The sequence below is a fragment of the Phalacrocorax carbo genome, chromosome 9, assembly GCF_963921805.1.
Source record: "Phalacrocorax carbo chromosome 9, bPhaCar2.1, whole genome shotgun sequence".
In the NCBI taxonomy this organism is placed as follows: domain Eukaryota; kingdom Metazoa; phylum Chordata; class Aves; order Suliformes; family Phalacrocoracidae; genus Phalacrocorax; species Phalacrocorax carbo.
Genome location: NC_087521.1, coordinates 11,107,686 through 11,126,185, shown reverse-complemented (window position 1 = coordinate 11,126,185; position 18,500 = coordinate 11,107,686). Strand labels below are relative to the sequence as shown.

At 36.8% G+C, this 18,500-nt stretch overlaps 1 protein-coding gene across 7 annotated transcripts in view; it reads left to right on the top strand.

Moving 5' to 3' along the window:
• The window catches only part of SLC25A21 (solute carrier family 25 member 21), a 259,062-nt gene that overhangs the window by 141,981 nt on the left and 98,581 nt on the right, over window positions 1–18,500 (top strand). For 6 of the 7 annotated variants that reach the window (XM_064460313.1, XM_064460311.1, XM_064460310.1 and 3 more), the window contains one exon: window positions 5,523–5,571. In XM_064460313.1, coding sequence (XP_064316383.1) covers window positions 5,523–5,571 — 49 coding nt within the window. Of the gene's footprint in view, window positions 1–5,522; window positions 5,572–6,493; window positions 6,595–18,500 lie in introns of those variants that run through there. The other variant, XM_064460320.1, reaches the window with a different exon arrangement.

Sequence of the window (18,500 nt, the reverse complement as noted above, 5' to 3'; positions counted from 1 at the left end):
GAGCCTGCTTGACCCACACTCAGCTGAGATGGGCACAATATGCGACTGTTTTCCTAGGAAAGGAGTGGACCTTGGCTGCCACACATATCAGAGTGAACCTAGTATTTTGTGGGTATTTCTGAGGGATGTACCCTTACAGAACAGGTAGGAGCTTTATGTTTCTGTGAAGATGGAGCGGGACGGCAGACTAATGGAAATTAGCCTGTGTAGAATTGACTGCGGGAATGCTTTTTTCCAGGCATTGATTCTTCTTCAGATAATGCTGTTACAATCAGGAAGAGGTTCCATGCTTCATTTTGTCAAATAAAGTGTTTTAGCCAACAGACAAGCAGATTTAAGAGGAATTTGTCATTGTTTTTATTAGGATACAAAGATCAACACAAGTTTCTTTCTGTCAGGCATATATTCTCAGAAGGAAATGCATAGTACGCATAAAATGTTTATGATCATTTCTTACATTGTAACTATATCTATATAAAAGCCAAAATAAATACAAACTGTTCCAGCTATACAATATACACTGCCTGATGTGTTTATTGCCACATTTTCTATGACCAGTCTCCTTTCTGTTGTGTTTCTCCAGTGACTGTGTTATTCCAGGGAAATGAGTAACACAAGGGGAGGAGGGTGCATAATGACTTCTACGCTGTAGGAGGTTGTCTGAACTAACACATGGATCATGCTCTACATCTCTTGAATCTGTGTTGGAATGTGTTCAGGGTGTATTATGCAGAAAACATGTAGAGGGTGAGCTGCTCAGGTTTCTTTGAAAGACAAATCAGTGTGTATCACAGGCATTTCACACTTTTCATTTCATAGCTTTGAGGGTCGAAGAAGAGCTGAAGTAAAGAATTTGTCCCCTAAGGAGCACCAAAGCCACAATGATTCTGTTTTTATCTGTGCTGTTTAGCAAGTACTGTTAGCTAGATGTAATTCTTTTTCTCCCTATTCAGTGAATAGACAAAGTATGGAAACACTTGGGGAGATGAGGAGAGCTATAATCTTGTGCTGCTGAAATCTCAAACTTTCACTTTTTGCCAGATGGATAATTACAGCACATTTTAAACAGTCGTAGTATTCTCAGGACACGTTGTATGATTATTGATACAAGATTCATGTGTGCGATGGAATAAAGGAACACAGAGCAAAGGAATTAAAATACCCACCAGCCACCAAAATGTTTGCATTGAAGAGATGTATCTGAAGATTGCCAGTTTGCAGTTTTAAGTGTGAATCTTTTAGAGGGAATTGTAATGTAATCCATAATGGCGAACAATTTAAAAATAGAAGATATTGGTAAGAAAGGGAAAAATGCTCTACTGAGGAGGGTCAATTTGGGGGTCAGTATTTTCTGTCATTTTATTCCCTCCATGGGCTCAGTTAATGAGCAGAATGTTTTATATAATAGAATTCTGGACTCCCTTCTCGTTGTTGATGTTCCACTTGTGTACACTGAGAGGATGTCAATGATGACAGCTGGTTATTTCTTCAACACACAGTTTTTGATTATGGCTTGTTTAATGGTTAGTATCCAGTTTTCACAAGGAATGCTTTCCCACCCAGAAGACAACAAATGTTGGACTGACCTAGTAATTGTTCTTTCCTATATTTCCTTTGGGCTCTTGTTCGGCTAGTTGGATCTGAGTTGTTTTAAACGTAATTAGGCCATCATAAATCACTCTGCGTTAGTTCGCATGTGACATCACCAAGGAGACCCAATGAGACGATTAGAATATGGTTTTGGACAGTCTATCTGTAGCTATGTTAACTACTTTATCATGAAAATAAGATTTGTAAACAGCAGTCTTTACAGTGTGGCAAGTTAAAAGATATTGCACCCTGATATAGCTGTTCAGCAAATTAGATTTTCGTAGTGCTAATTGAATTTGTCACAAAGCTGATGACCATTAGCTAAAGAAAGAGCAATATATTTTGTTTTATTGAGCACATCTCAGAGTGCTTGTAACTTAGTAGGGCCACCACACTTTCTGGGCAGGCTATCAAGTAGGATGTTGTAATGATTTGCATGACTACTATAGTAGATGGAAAAATGTAGCTTGTGTTTGTAGCTGTTCCACTGGTGTCTTGCACCGTGTGTGCTCCTTTGGTGCTCTTCAGAGAGCTGTGTCGTAATCCCAGCATCTTTTGAAGAGTTCTGTCTGGTGAAATCTAGTAAGTATCCACTGTTTAAAACCTAGTGCGTAATGAAATGATGAGACAAAGGAAAGACTGAGAAAGGCAGATAACCAATAGAATCCTGAAGTTATCAAAACAGAGCTCTTGCCAAGGACCTTGGAATTCATCTGATTCAGTTGCTGGAAAAATGCCTGAATTAAAAATTATACTATGAGGACCAAGAAAATAGAGCCAAATTCTGGCACTGTACAGTCTTCTCCCAAAATGGACATTAATGCTGCAAAAACAGGGTGAACAACCCCTGGCCCCATGCTTGGCCCCCTACTGTAGGCTCTATCTGCCAAAAAAAGATGGAATAGAAGATCAAAAACGGATGGAGGGTGGGAGGAGTGGGGAGGAGAATTTGGAAAACGAGGGTGGTTGGAAAGGAAAAAAACTCATAGGCTATGCCCCCTGCCAGCACTGAAGCATTCAACTGCAGCTCTACTTGCAAAGCACCTGTTGGCTGCTGTTGGAGTAGTTTATAGGTTTTGGGACAGAATTGGGATAGAAAACTTATAGTCTGTGTTCCCTGATGTGACATGTGATTTGGCTTTATTTTAGTAAAATAAAAGTCATTCCTGGGCAATAATTATAGCAATAAGTAAATCTGTTCAGAAATAACAACAGCTTTTGCTTTCTAGAAAAAATATAACAAATATTAAATTAAATGATTTTGAATGACTTGCTTACTACTAATATTAATATTCTTTCACTGATATCACATGTTGTCTTCCTTTTATCCAGACTGGAAAAACAAAACAATGTTGCATGGAGTGGAAAGAAAATACAGTAAAACAAGGGTCATAAATATTAACTTAGTACTGCCTTTCAAACACAGAGGCAGGAAGCTAGGTGTAAGGGGTTATCTGCCAGTTTTATGTTTTGCAAGCATTATATATTAGAGTGGAATGACAGAAAAGCAGGAAAATTGTATATGTTAAATTAGAACTCTCAGCCAGTATTTTATGTCAAGTATTCAGATTGAACATTCTAGCATCTTTGCAAACTTTCATGTAAGCTGCTGTTCAGATACATTTAGTTGAGAATGTTAGCATTACCATTTATGCCCTCCTTTTGTTACTAACTCCAAAAATTACTTGTGTTTGTGTACAAAAACTTTTGCAGTCCTTTGGTGTTATACAAATAGATTGCTTTTCCTTAAGAGAAATATATTTTACCATTAATATATGTATTTGATACATAAAGTATATCAAGCGGAAAATTAATGGTTATTTTTAAATATAGGTATTTATTATAGGCTGAGCTAAAACTCTGTTGATTTTATTGGCTAATTCTCCTTTGACTATAATGAGAAATTTCCTTCTGCTAATGCTTTGGTTCAGTGTAAAAGGCTTACTTAGGTAAGTACCTCTATTACTCAGAGAGTCTGAATAAAGGTGATATAGAAAGTAGATAGTGTTTTGGAATCTAATCCTCTCTTACATAAACTTAAAACCCCCCACAGTTATTCTGTTCTACTGGAAACACTAAACTTACTCATTCTAAAATAATTGAAATGTGAAACTTTAAGCTTTCCTTAGATTTATATTCAGTAATGAAAAAAAGAACTCGAGTTTCTGGTACTGCAGTGTACGCTACCCAGGCAGAGCCTGGGAGCCTGGTTCCTGCATGAGACCCACCAAGAGTCTTTCTCCATCGAGTCTGCCGAAGAATAGGGCCAAAATGCAAATTCCATTAGTTCAGTAGCTTGTGTGTGGAACGATTCAGAATGAGATTTTCACTGTCTGTTAGAGTAATTTCTTTGCCTTGCTTAGAAAGAGAAAGTAGTTGAGTAGCCTAGCATGTAATAAATTGTCTTAGGTATTAGAGACTGTGAGCTTTAGCGACACCCGAGCTGGGCCATATTCTGTGCCATTAAAATAAGAGGATGGGATCTGGACCTTTAGATGGTGATATCTGAACAAGAAGATCATCTAGTAGAACATAAGCATGTGCTTAATTTCAGTGGGACTGTATGGTATGCTTAAAGAAACAAATTTGCAGATATTTTAACTTGAATAAGAATGCTTTCCTGAATAAAGCTTTTTAGAAGTTTAGCTGTGAATTATCAAAAGACACATTCTGTAATACAAAAGGTTTGTGATTACTTTTGCCACAATAATAAATAGACTAAATAAATGCATTCAAACATTATAGTAAGTATAGTCTTCACATGTTTTTTTGCATGTTGTAGCGTTAAATTTATTACTCTGGATAAAAAGAGACTGTGGATGCTTAAGAGTCTTAATAAACCAGGGCACAGCAAGTTCAAAAACGTGATAATCTAGTATCTTGGACATACAGATACGTATTTTCTCAGTATTTAAAAATCCTCTAAGATCTGTGTAGTTGTTTTTATTATCCTTGCACATTAACAGGTCTCAAAAATACACTTTTAGTATGATCCTGATAAGTACATCTTTCTACTGTATGTTTGCTGTTTGAAATGATGGTGATATAGGAAATGGACAGAGGAGTAGGCAAGCCTAGAAAATTTAAGCAAATAGAGAGAGGCTCTGAAAGTTCTCCCCAGCTGACATATGCTGGGGAGCATCAGCAAAATGTGGATGGTAGACTTCTGGACTTTTCATGAGGTGTCAGGTGGGTGGAAAAAAGAAACAAACCACCTTTGGAGCCGGTGGTGGCAGTTCTGTTCGGGATCTTCCAGATCTCTTCTTTCTTGGCATTGCTCCCTTGCTATTTACGCTCTCCATTCTTGGATATGGGAAGTCCCCAGCATGTGAATTTAAGTGCTCATGATGAATGGTGGAGCAGGAAGGGGAAAAGCCAGGACTATATGTCAGCATCAGTGCAGAGCAGGATAGGATGAAGAACCGGTAATGCTGCAGCTCAGATAGCCAGCTCAGGAATCAGCTGTCATTTTAATATCAAATTTGTCTGAGCCCCCAGCGCTGTTTTACATGACAGCAGTGTCTTTAGGGATTAGTCTTATATGACAAAGAAGCCAGTGCCAACCTGAACTCCTTTCCTGTGTTACTTTCAGCACGACTTAATGTATTTATTTATGATACCAGTCAAATGTTTCTGCTGTTCTTAAGTCAGAAAACTGAGCAAAAACTATGATTAAATCAATCACATAGCTTAAATCCTCACTTTCCCCACGATAGTGAACAATTAGCACCATTTACTGTGTAAAATCCCTGATGATTCCAATATACTACGGATGAGCGTGTTTAATATACCAGGTATAGGAAGAACTGTGTCATCAATGATACGTTTAGGTTTTTATTTTACTTTTCAAACTTCAGAAGCTATTGGAGTCAATTAAAATTAAACTACTATTTGTACAAATGTTTATTAGGCCTTTTTTTATTATTTTATAGGTCTTGTAGAAATTTGCCTGATGCATCCCCTTGACGTAGTGAAAACAAGGTAAGATTCTGCTTGAACAGGTTTTGTTGACACTGGAAGATATCCAGATTAGGAGCTGTCAAAAAACAAAATGCTAGAACTTCTCCAAGTAAAATAACTTGTGCCTTTAATGGCATTTATATTTACTTACCTGTATCTACAGCATTTGACAGATGGAATTTGAATAGCATGACATATTGCTGATTAGAGGTCATCTAAAGGTGTTAAATGTTTTATGACATATATTTTTAATGTTGTAACAAAATCCTATAACATGAAGAGGGTTATAGTTAAATTCACTTACTATATGTGTCATCTGCAGTAATGCTTTCATATGTAATTGAGAAATACCGTATTACCTCCAAAAAAATTTTCACAGATTTTTGAGACCTGATAAAAGTAATAAAATAAGGTGTTCATATTCTTTTCTGAATATTTGTGCTTATGTGACTATAAATGATTAAGTGACCTGGAAAATTTGGACAAATGAGGGTTTTTTTAATGTTGATTATTGAGATGGAAGAATAGTTGTGTTTCTAGTTTATTGAATATCTTTCTGCTTTTCTGTGATTTTCAGTTTTTATATCCTTTCATAAGCGAGTGTTACCATACGGGAAAAGCAAACCAGAATGCAGAAACGTACAAGGAGGAGAAAACTTTTCATGCCATGTGTGTTACACACAATGCCAATAATTACCATCTACTGCTCCTGGAGCTCTATCTAGGTCTCAGTCATGTAGTCAGAAAGGCTTCACTGGGAGATTAATCAGACCCAGACAAATGATGAGGACAGTTGTGGTCTCTGGAATATGCTTGAAGCAGTCAGCTGTGACTTGAGATCCTAGTTCCAGTTAGCCAACGTATGAGCTTGTTACAGATGTATTTTTGGCTTCTGTTTAAAACACATTCTGGGGTTTGCCTAAGACCTTGAGATACACGTTTCTGCAGCCTGCATTGTGCAGAAGGCCAGCTGTCTGTGGTGATTGCCCAGTACCAGAGGACCGTAACAGAGGCTCCATCCACATTAACTGCTGCTGAGATGCTGTAGGTAGTCCTCGGGGCCTGGCAATTCTTCTGTTTGCTCAGGCAATTCTTCTGTATGCTTTCATAATATGGAATATGTTGATTCATATAGATAATACACCTGGTAGTTTCAAGGGTCTCTCTGCTCTTCCAAGTACCACTGAGACCTTGATATTAAAACAAGATTTACATTAAAAGGTTGAAATTAAAGACTTGGAAACAACAGGGTCCAAGCAAAACAAATACAAGACCAAATTAAAAAAAAAAAAATCTGTCTTGCTCTGCTGTCGTGTGGTCCCCATGGGATGTGCTGTAGTGACTTCGTTTTGGCAGGTTATGCTGTAACGCACCTATAGCTCTCAAGCTTTTGGTTTTACCTCTTCCTGTTTTCCTCTTTGTACTAAACCAGGAGACATGTTCTTCTGTAGTATAAATACAGCATCAGTGATTTACTTCTTTTGTCTTTGGTGCCTTTGAGGTTGTCATCGTACACATCCTCATGCCTCCAGTGTTGGTTAGACGAACTTAATACATATCCTTAAAACCACTCATGTTTTAGTACATGCCACATATCATATATCATCAAAAGCATTAATTGCACATCTGTTCTGATAAACTGGCAATCAACCGATGTTCTATCAGCTTTCTGATAGAAACCATGCATACAGTGGATTCTCAGAATACAAGGGCAGATTTCCCCATTTCTATTCCAGATTGTACTGGTTTTGTCAAACTTTTAGTAGTGAAAATTCTAATCAGATCTGAGATCCAGAAACAGAAAGCATTAAAGAGTGTACAGGGATGTTTGTGAAGCTGTATCAATATTAAAAAAAAAATTAGGAACCCTTTAATTGTGAAATCTGAGTCCATAAACAGTGGAATTAAAGAAGAAAGCAGGAAAAGAATGAAAGAACAGTAGGTGTGCAGGAGAAATCACATTAGGGACCTTGGTGAAACCAAGGGGCTGAATCAAGTGAAAAAGCCATTAAGCAAATTTCTTCATTTGAAGACACTTCAAGTGAAGTTAACTCAACTCTTCCATTGAGTTGCTGCAACTCTGCAGAATTGGGCAGCACCCAAGTGATAGTTTTTCCGTGGTTTTTTTTTTGATGCAGATGTATTCAGAGATAATACCCAGATTTTGCACTAACTTTTCTGATTATTTTAGCAGATGTTAGTACTTGAAAATATTCACATTTTGAAAGCCTGTGACAAAACCAAGAATAGAATATCCTTTGATCTTATCCATCATTCCATTCTGTGTTCCTAACATCATGCCACTTCCTTTCATTTTGTAGTGGTCCAAATTTACTATAGCAGATTAATTCTTTCATGGCCTTGGAGAAATTCAAATGAAACATTCTTTTAATTCTGAACTTTAGATTTAGAATGCTTTCTAATACATTTTCATTCACTTTATTCCTTTGTTTCAGTGCCTCTAAGTACTTTTCCAACATGGTATTGATAACCTGTAATTTCCTATTTACTTTCAGCTCTTACAGTTCTGGTGGTTTGTTTGGGTTTTTTTTTTCCCTTATGGTTAGGTGAAAGGATGTATAAAAGCACCATTTGTTGCTTAATTTTTATGGTGTTTTGAGTTTCCTGCCTTTTTTCTATAAAGTGTTTTGGTGGAAAGAGTCCTGTGGCCTTTTCAAATTAGTGGAATCTTACTTGAGCTAAGTTAGCATTCTGAGAGTTTAGGGAAGATGCCGAAAGCTCACATCTAGTGGACTGGTGGCTTAGCATCCTTGCTTTGTTGATTTTTTTGGTGTGTGCATGTTTTTAATAAAAAATTGGAGAAAAGAAAGTTCCTGACAGAGATTATTTTGAAACCCTGGAAAATGGTTTGGCTCTTTTGTGACAACATTTTGCAATATCTTTTCTGTGTTTAGTAATTTTCTATTATTCTACAGTAACAATGCTAGATTTTTTTATCTCCTCACACCAAGGGAGGAACTGTATATTTATATAAATATATGTTTATAAACTATAGGCAAGCCAAATGCGTAATGGAGTGGGTTTTGCTAAATGTACATTTGAAAATAATTTTATTTTGTTACCTATTAGAACACCAAAGACCATTACTTTAAGAAATTCATGGGAGTGAGGTAGCTGAATGGAGATAGCTATGATCCATTGTTTTAGCTCTATGAATGCCACTTATTCTTTGAAATAAAGCTCTTTTCTCAGTTACAAGATATATTGGTATAGTTTCTGAGAGGCTATTTAAAAAATTGTGCTCATCTTTTAATGCATTGGTATAACCGAGACTTTGTTAGCTGTTTCATTTATCAGCTATTTTATTTATTAAATTGACCAATTTAGCTATCTGTAGATTTTAAAAAATACTGAATCTCTGTTCTTGTCCTCCCAAATACAAGTTTTACAGAATTTGGTAAGCGTTTATATGTGTGCCCACGTATGAACAGAGAGAGCAGTAGCAAGTAAGAGTTTTCTGGTACAGATACAGTCAAGACATAGAAGGTCTACTTTTTAATTAAGAATCCTAGATTACCTTTCTTTGATGGAAAGTGAGGAAAAAAGTGTCTTAGTCTGGATAAAGAATTGTTTTTTGCTTATTTTTAACCTTTTTGGGGTCTTAAGTGTAATGCAGGCTGTAATGTCATTTTCATCCATCAGAATTACCAAAGGGTGACAAAAGGGTACATTAGATCACGATACGCAGGACAAGACATTGTCATACATATTACTTGAAAATTAAAAATAGTAAAGTGCTTTTCCAGCTAGAGTTTATTCTTTGTGTCCTAGTGTCATATATTTTGGCATAAGCAAATGTACAAAATGCAGAACTTAATAATGTTTTATTGTTGGAAAATTAGTACTTGTGCAGCAGCTCACAGGTGTAGTTGGTGAGTGAAAGGGAGAGAATTACAGGAAGTTGTATGAAGCCAAGGGAAAGCTAACGTTGTTTGAGGGATCAGTCAACCAGGTCTGACTGATAACGGGAGGATGTTACTGTGGCATTTCTGATGGCTACAGGTTATGTTCTGATGTGGTCCTATAGCCTTGAACAGCTTGAAGTTTCAGAAGGAAAAACTGTTCATTTTTTACATTTCCCTACTACTGGTTTGTTGGCATAAAACTGACGTTTTCAGGAGCTTGATAACCCCTGAACTACATGCACTGACATATCATTTGCCTTGCTATTACATTTTAACACCTAAAAAATGCACACAACCAAGAGTGATATTGCAAAATCAGAACTATGACTAGAAATAAAATTTTGGCTAATATTTCCTTAGGTTTATAAGCTGATTAGCTTTACATTTGCTTTCTCTTTTTCATTGATTATCACCAGTATTTATACAGCTGAATTTTAGCGACTCCACTGTTCTTGAAAGCAAATTTCAAAGTTGCCTGTGCAAGTATTCATACAAACTGTGAAACATATATTGAAGTAGAAATAGTAATTTTGAGTGTGACTTGGTACTGTGTAGTTAGGAAATGGAAACCATACTTTGTAACTTTCTAAAACAGTTGTCTACATGACAGAATTTAATTGAAAACACATATGAAGAAATGTATGATTAAGTGCTTTCAAATAATAGAGAAAAAATAACAGACATCACCAAAAACTTTCCAATACATAACACATTTGAAAAGATTTGTGTGTAGAAGTCCTGTGAGCAGGAAAAATGTTGTGTGGATTAGATTAATCATTTACTTATCTCTTTCATTTTGGCAGTAATTTGACATTACTATATGTTTTGAGAGAAATATTTGAAAGAAAGATGGTTCCTCTCATGTCAGACACACAAAATTGTGCTCCACATCTGTTGACTTCAGTGGGCACAGATTAGTTCATACCACTTGAGGATTAAGGGCTTTTTACTTCCAGACAATGTATTCAAAGAGTGGTAAATGTTATCATAAGCCAACTACCATCTAAAGGACTTGGAGAAAGTCTACTTTCTGATTTTATCAGGAGAATCATCAGGGTAATTGTGTCCTAACAAATTAAGCATATATTAAACAGGCAGTGTTTTAATACTTCTCTGATTAATTCAAATAATGACAGTTCCAGATTATTTAAAATTTTTTTTGCTCTTTATTTAAACAGTCTATTCTGTTTTCAGATGTAATTGTGTCTTCATAACACAACCTCACATTGGGATGGGTGTGCAATTTGGAAAGCAATGCCCAAGAAAGACCCAGGAGGCATTCTTTCAAAAGCATTTACTTCAGTTTATCATAACAATAAGCTAATAATTATAGCTTGTTTTCCTGATCCAACTATTTGACCTGCCTAGGTTTTTTTCTTACAAAAACCCTGTTTCTCACCTTATGCAGAATCTGGGGAAAATGCAGTCCATCTTGCTTCTACTTTAATGCCTTTTTACACACTTCAGCACTAGATCAGAATCTTCATGTGAACTGACTTTCCATCTTATGTACAATCCAGAATATCAGCATTAAAAAAATTAGGCCACTAATTCACCTTAGAAATTTTGGAGAAAGTTTTAATCTAGCCGTGACAGAGATTTTATGGTTTACCACTCTTTCTGCAAAAATCTAGACCAAAGTCATGGATCTCAAGCCCCAGATTTAGAAAATAATTTGGGCTCTAAGTCCAGATGCGGACTCTGCATTACAGACCCATTTCTAGTTAGCAACTGTTCTGCTGATTTGTGTGCGTGTTTATCCAGTTTGTTCCTTTGTTCCAATTCTGTCATTTTGGTCTTATTAAAAAAGTTCAGCTTACTACATGTGTTTCCGATCTCATTCCATCTGTTGTTTTGCAAGAGCTACTTCCTTTATAGCATTAATTCCTCTTTGATTTCTGGTCTTTTTTGTCTGAGTGAGCAGTATTGGAGCCTGTTTCTCAAAAACCTTGGTTTAAGGAAGAGTTCGTTGTCCTTATACAATATTACCATTTCCAAATGACCACGGCTCACGTGGTTCGCATCAGGCCACATTAAGTTCATGTTACCTGGTGCAAACTGCTCTGGCTAGATTCGTAACAGTTTTAAGCACAAAATAGTGTTCCTGTCCTGGGAAAATTATCAGGCTACCAAACAATTCTGTATTGGAATGAACAGTTGAACTCTCAGAAGACTGTTAGAAAAACAACGAGTTTTGGCCAATGAAACTCTTCATTTAATTAATGTTGAATTTTGGAAGTTTTCGTTTCCACTTGTTTTTGTCTTTTCAACTACTTTTAAGTAATTTAGAATGAGGACAACCAAATTTTTGGGTTGAAAATGTAGAAAACAACATCCATTGTCATCTAAAAGGAGTGTATAAAAAAGTATTGAAACTGATCATTTCCTGGGAAATGTTTGGATCGTTGTTTTTTTTTTCCATTTTGAGTTTAAAAACCCTAGTAAAAATAATCCCTGACCAACTCAACTTAATGTCCTTATTTCAACCAAATGTCAAGGCTTTTCTCGGGGATTAGTTCTACTTGATTTATCAGTGGCCTTTGGCACAATTGTTCATAGGGATTGTGTGCATATTGTAGCTTGTACTTGTTTTGGTATTTGAATTTCAGCGTTGAAATACTTTGAATATTTCCTTGGAGATCCAAGTTTTGTACAATAAGAACTTATCTCAAGTTTACAGTAATTTGCATGTGGATGTGATCCAGGGGTCTGTAATTTGCCCTTTGTTTTCCTTCCACGTACAATCTGTTAGGAATTAATAAGGGCACACGGGCTAATAAGTCCTCCTAGATATACTATTCCAATTTAAATCCTTCCCTGAATTAAAGACCAATATTGATGTGCACTGTTAAACAGATGCTCTGATTTGCAGTGCTGGTCAAAGTGATTTCTGTTTCTATGTGGGTTTTTTTTTTTATTCATAGGCATACCATATGTATATTTTGTAAAGAGTGTCAAGATCCTTTGGGATAAAAGGAACTGTATAAATGCAGCTTCATCATCTCCTCATGTGATACTGTGCTATTCGTGATCAAATGGCAGAACTGCCTAATAATATCCCTATTTCAAATCAGTGTAGATTTTTGTAAAAAGTGTAACGTATATTGTTTCTTCATTTTAGAATAATCCTATCCCTTCTTTGATAGAAACTGAATTTGTGCATCAACAAATCATACTGCCAGAAATCTCTTTTCTCAAGCTTTTCCTTAATTTTGATTAAACATTCTACCATTTACTCTCATTTTTTAATGAATAGTATATGCTTTTTTAAACAACTGAAATACCATAGAATAATAATTTCTATTTGACAGCATGGCCTGATGATACCATGCTTTGGGTTTCATTTTATCTGTACCGTTTCATTGGCCATACCAAAACTACCCTCAGTTTCCTAAGTAATTCGTGAGCTGGAACAACCTGGAATTTCTAACACCTACCAAATAAGCCAGTCCAGCTTCAGTGTGCTCAGGATAGAACAATAATCTCTATTTCCCTTTTAAATAATCCTTTCCTTGTTTCTGAGGTTGTTAGGTGAATAAAATGAAATAAATGAAAACTCAAAATGCCTACTTAGCTATTTACATACTACAGGGGTGCAGCTGTCCAGTCCCTCACAGTGGAAGGAAGAGAAACGGCTCTATGTGCAGGAAGCAAGTGTTGAGACCATGATAGAAGAATTGAGGAGAGAGGCAGCAGTAGATGAGGGGATGAGCTTTTCAGGAGAGGAAGCAAATGGACAGTCTCCCACAGAGAGCAAAAGAGAAAGGATGTCTGAGCAAGAACCAGGACTAATGAGAGAGAATGTGTGATGGTTTTCTTGCGTATTTTCTTTTCAGTCCAGTAGATGCAGAAGGTGTGTTTTGAGTTTCTGGAAGGAAGCTGGATCAAAGCTGACTTGGAATGGCCTTAGTCCTCTTCAGAATGCAGTATATAATTTTGTTTGAGATTTTTGTTTTGGTGCATCTTTCTGTACGACCTTTTACATACCCCAAGCACACCTCTGTCTAGTAGAACCCTTACAGATTATTCCTTGTGCAGCTGATCTGAGGAATAAATGGAAATTGTGCTAAAAGACACATTGAATATTATCCATCCTACTACTGACAATCCTTTTGACTATGGACATTTGCAAAGCATAAACATGCATTTGTTCTTTTAACAATTTTATGCTTGTTATTTTGCTTTTCCTCCAATTTGGACAATGAGCTAAGTTAATTTCAGCTCCCTTTAATTTACATTTTGCTTTCATTCTAATGCCACAGTGCAATATTCTTTCTGTGTTTGGATTTCCAGTACTTACAAAGTTCATGTAAACATTTCCTGGCAACTACGTTGGCAGAACTTGTAATATGACAAGAGCCTGAGGGTTTCCTTTCTATAATCTGCATCTATATATTTACATGTTTTAAAAATAAATGTACACAGACATATTTGGTTATACTGATACAATGTCTTCCATGGTAGAGAAAGTGAAGTTTCTTCATGTTTATGTTCTCTAGCATTGTAAAAACCTGCAGTTGGTTAGCTGTGTCCTCATGATGCAGTTGCAAGAGCGTGGTATGGACTGCATTTTATGATTTCATGGCTGTACATAGTGCACTTGCAGTTTAAATCCAAGAAAGCTCTGAATTTTTTCCTTCCTTTTGTTTTTAGCTTAATTTTATGAAAATATCTCCTTTCATAATATGAGACTACAAATTACCCTCTTCTAGAGAAATAGGCAAATGTGGCAAAAGAACTCTAAAACTGTAATTACAGGGAAGAAACATGCCATGGGTTACTGATTTGACAGAATAATTCATTCTTCATTGCACTTTCTCATGGGGAAAGGAAGAAAAGGGAAAGAACCTAGGCTAAATGCCTTCTAAAATATGTTTGTACTGTTGGCTGCTTCTCTACATAGAACCTGCCAAAGAAATAAGAGAAAGTGTAGAAACACTTGGATTCTTTTTGTAGTGTCTCAAGATTTCTACAGATAATCAGGACGTTTACATGAGTCAGAAACCATCACCAAATCTTCATGACAAAAACGAAACTCAGTTTGAAACCTTTTGGATATGTGGGTCGGAAAGATCTGGAAAATATAGCCATATTTGTACAGAAAATACCCTGTAGTATTATAGTGTGTGTTGTGGTTTGTATTAAACCCAATAGATGTGCTTATTTTATTTGTTTAGATTCCCACAGCCTCAGGATATGCCATTGTATTGCTGTCAAAAAAAAAAAAAATTACTGTAACTTATGGTAACGTACCTTTTCTGAGTTACGCAAATGGCCTCATTACCCCTCGTACTCTAATAGTGAGAAAGAAAGAACGTTCAGAGTCTTTGCACTCAACGTAATGTGGACTATCCTGTACATCATTTATGAATCTGTTTTATTTACTTTGGACATGAGAGACCTATTCGCCTATTCATCTGCTAGTTCATGGCAGTGAGGAATGGTACCAGAGCTGCTAGCGTTTTATCCAGGGCTGTACTGGAGGCAGTTCAGACCACTTCAGTAGAACCAGCACTTAAAATCACAGCCAGTTCCCAAATGAAGTGTTACAGCCTGCGTCCATCATGTCCTGCCTCCTGCCACTGCTGTACCAGCACTCAGAAATCTCAGTCCCGGTGCTGAGCTCAGGAGCCTCTCCTGTCCCCTCCTCTCCTCTCCTCAGTCGCTGCCTCTGTTAGCTGCTTCACCCCAAACCACAGCTTGTGTCTGGTCTGTTTTGAAGTGTGCAGGTGACAAGCCCCCTCTAATTCCCTTGGGAGACTCCTGCATAGCCTACTGCTTCTCACAGCCAGGAAGTCTTTTCTGATATTCCAATATTTCCATTATGCAGTTTCATCCCTAACAACTACCTACACTCCTTTTACTGTACATTGTTCCCCTTTCCCTTTGTTTATTCCCTTTAGACACAGTAGATGCATGACATTTTCTTTTTCCCAAGTCATAGAGTATCTTAGTGTGAGATAATCAAAAAAGCGCTTTAAATAATCTTTCCTCTGTATCAATCCTGTATTTAAAATATAATGAGTCAAGTGAAACCATGAGGGATAGAGTGGAATGAGAGCAAAAGTGGAAAGCAGAAAGTGGAGGGCTAGGAGGTGAGAAAGTACATGGGATTCTATTTACAAGAAAAATATGTGCTGAAAATAAGTATTTAAGATGGGAATTGGGGAGTGGAAATGAACAGATGTTAGCACAGTTACAAAAGTAGTCTGGAGACAAAGAAATGGGATAGTTTTAAAAATGTATACATTTTAAAGTAATATTTTAAATAAGGATTAAGCAGCTGGGAAAGGTTACATAGGCTATGAGGTGGAGACATCTATGGTGTACGTAAGATTTTTTTTAAAACAATCTAACAAAGCAGCTGGGTGAGTTATTAACAGATGTTAATGATTTGTCAGCGGTATAAAACATTAAGATCACATTCAGGGGTAGACCATGGTCATGCCTGATTTCTCCATGGACAAAAATTTTGCATTAGACCACTGTCATGCCTGATTTCTAACCATGGATGGAACACGCCTGAAATAAAACAAGCAAGGAACCACTTTGTCTAATAAAAAAAAAACAAAAACCAAAAAACAACCAAAAGAAAAAAAACTTATGTTTACTTTTATTAGTGTTTGGTCATGTAGTAAAATGAGTGGGATCACTGTTGAATGTCTTCATTTACAATAAACAGAAGAGAAATTTTCTACTTCTTTACATTTCGTTTTTTTCTAACTTGCATTTGAGCTAGCTTTTAGGAGCTATAGATGCAAGAGAATAAAGCTGTGTGTGTTGGAAGCACAATGTAACTGTAGCAATGCCAATAATTCTCTCAGAGAAGTTGGCCATTAATACTGTATTTAAATATGTCCCTAAAATAACTGCACTAGGCCAGTAAGTGCCAAGTAAATCTATAAATAAATAAAAAGAGAGATAATATCTTTATGAACTATGCTTTTTGTATGTTTTTATGAGCAGATGCATCAGTGTGTATTCTAGGTCTAGAGGGGGTTTTGAGAAACAAGAGTCTTCATGTTGAGTAGGATGCAAGTGAAATACCATCTCCAAAATAATCTTGGCACAATAGAGCTGTCTTTTGAATCTATTTCTCAAGAGGGTAAAAAAAAAAGAAAACCAAAAACCTAAGGAAATATTTGCAAGTTTTTAGCTGCTGCAGCGTTGTAGTAAGCTGATGACTCCCTGGTGAGAAGGCAGCGAGTTAGATTGTGCTTTTACAACCCAAGTTGAGCCAAGGGCAGCACTCGGCGGCACCAGCTGAAGAGCAGCACACAGAAGGGATTGTGCCTCAGAGGTGCTGTGACCTTCCTGGTTTTCCCTTCTCCCAGTAATGGATTGTTGATCTATAGCAATACTAACTTCTTGTAACTACAGAAATACTGCCATTCCTTATACCTTTTTATCCATTTCCCTAAATCTGCAGCAGGGGCAAAACAGTACCTGAGTATCCCCCCGTGTACTGGCTGCCATATACGTGTCTACAGTGGGCTGGTTAGAAAGTGCTGCAAGGGCCCATATGTGCCTGATGTAGTTCAGGGTCTGCAGCAGAGAAAAGGGAGATATACTTTTGAGTGCTACATGTGATACTATACATCTAGCATCTGCCCAGACGTAGCAACTTAGATTAAGGCGGTTCCTCGCAGGAGGTGCGTGGGGTACTTCCTTCTTTAGTTCGTGTTAGTGAGCTGAGTCAACTCAACGCGAGAAACAGACAAGTGTCAGAGACAGTACAAGGGAGGAAGGAGGACAAGACAAGTGGGAATTGAGCTGGGAAAAGTGCCTGTAGACAGGAGCAGTCTTTAGATGATTCTGCTGTCTCATGATACTTTTTCCTGAGTGAGTCAGCTACAAAGTGGAAGGATCAAATTAAATAGCGTGAGATTGCTACACTGGAATACAAATTAGGAAAGGAGAAGCAAAAAGGAAAAAACTTCTTTGACTTTTTTGTATCTTAGAAAGAAGTGAATGAAGGCATACTTCATTTCAAAATGTGGTTCCACAACATTTTAAACTCAATTCTTTTGGAATTACATTTGTTCCCTTGACTCTTACACTGCCATACAGTGGCAGTTCAGGGAGCTGGAAAGGAAGAAACCTTTAAGGTTGGAAAAGGCCTCTAAGATCATCAAGTCCAACCGACTAATTTAATGATTGCCACTTTTTCTATCTCATCTGATAGAATATATTTCATAGTGTTATATCTTCTCTTAGAGTATGAAGTCCAATTACTATGGACAAAAATGTTCCTCTGAAGGCATAAGCTGAGTTACACCACAGGGGGAATAAAAATAGTGCAAGAACGTTAGGTAGGGAAAAGACCTTCCTAATTTAGCCATTGAAAGGTGAATTTTTAAATTAATAGCAATGCATCCTTTTCCTTTTCGTATCTCTTCTTTTTTTTTCTTGCCAAATTGTTTTATTATCTGAACAATTTGACATATCTAAGAAGTGAAACAGTGTACAATTCCATTGTTAATACATATAATGCATTGTAACTGTGTATGGCATATGTCTCATGAAATCTAGAAATATACCGAAATTTAGTGTTCAATTTCATGAAGCAGGAAATTCCAATTTTGCAGTTCATTGCTGTTAAAAGGACAAGATGCTTATATCCCTCATGTCAGCAAATCTCCTCCTTACACAAGCTGTAGACGTTGTTTTAGTTTCCCATGGGCCTATACAACTTACCGTCCTAGGAGAAAACTAGTTGGTACAGTTTCTGATTTTGTGAATTGAATCAGCTTATTAGAAGGGTTCAGTGAGCATCAGAACTATCACAGAGAAAGGAGCAGAACCACAGAGTGAAAAAGGGGTAGGAACAGGGGAAAAGGAATTGAGGGTGAAACCTCCCTGTTTTGTTTTAGGTGAACTCTTACATCAGTTCAACTGATCATGGAACAGCTTAAGTCAGAGGCATCAAACCATTTAAATCACGGGTAAATTAATTCCTGTTCTTCAGAGTACTCATTTTTTTAGCTCTGAAATACTTAATTCATGTGTCTAAATACTTTGCCA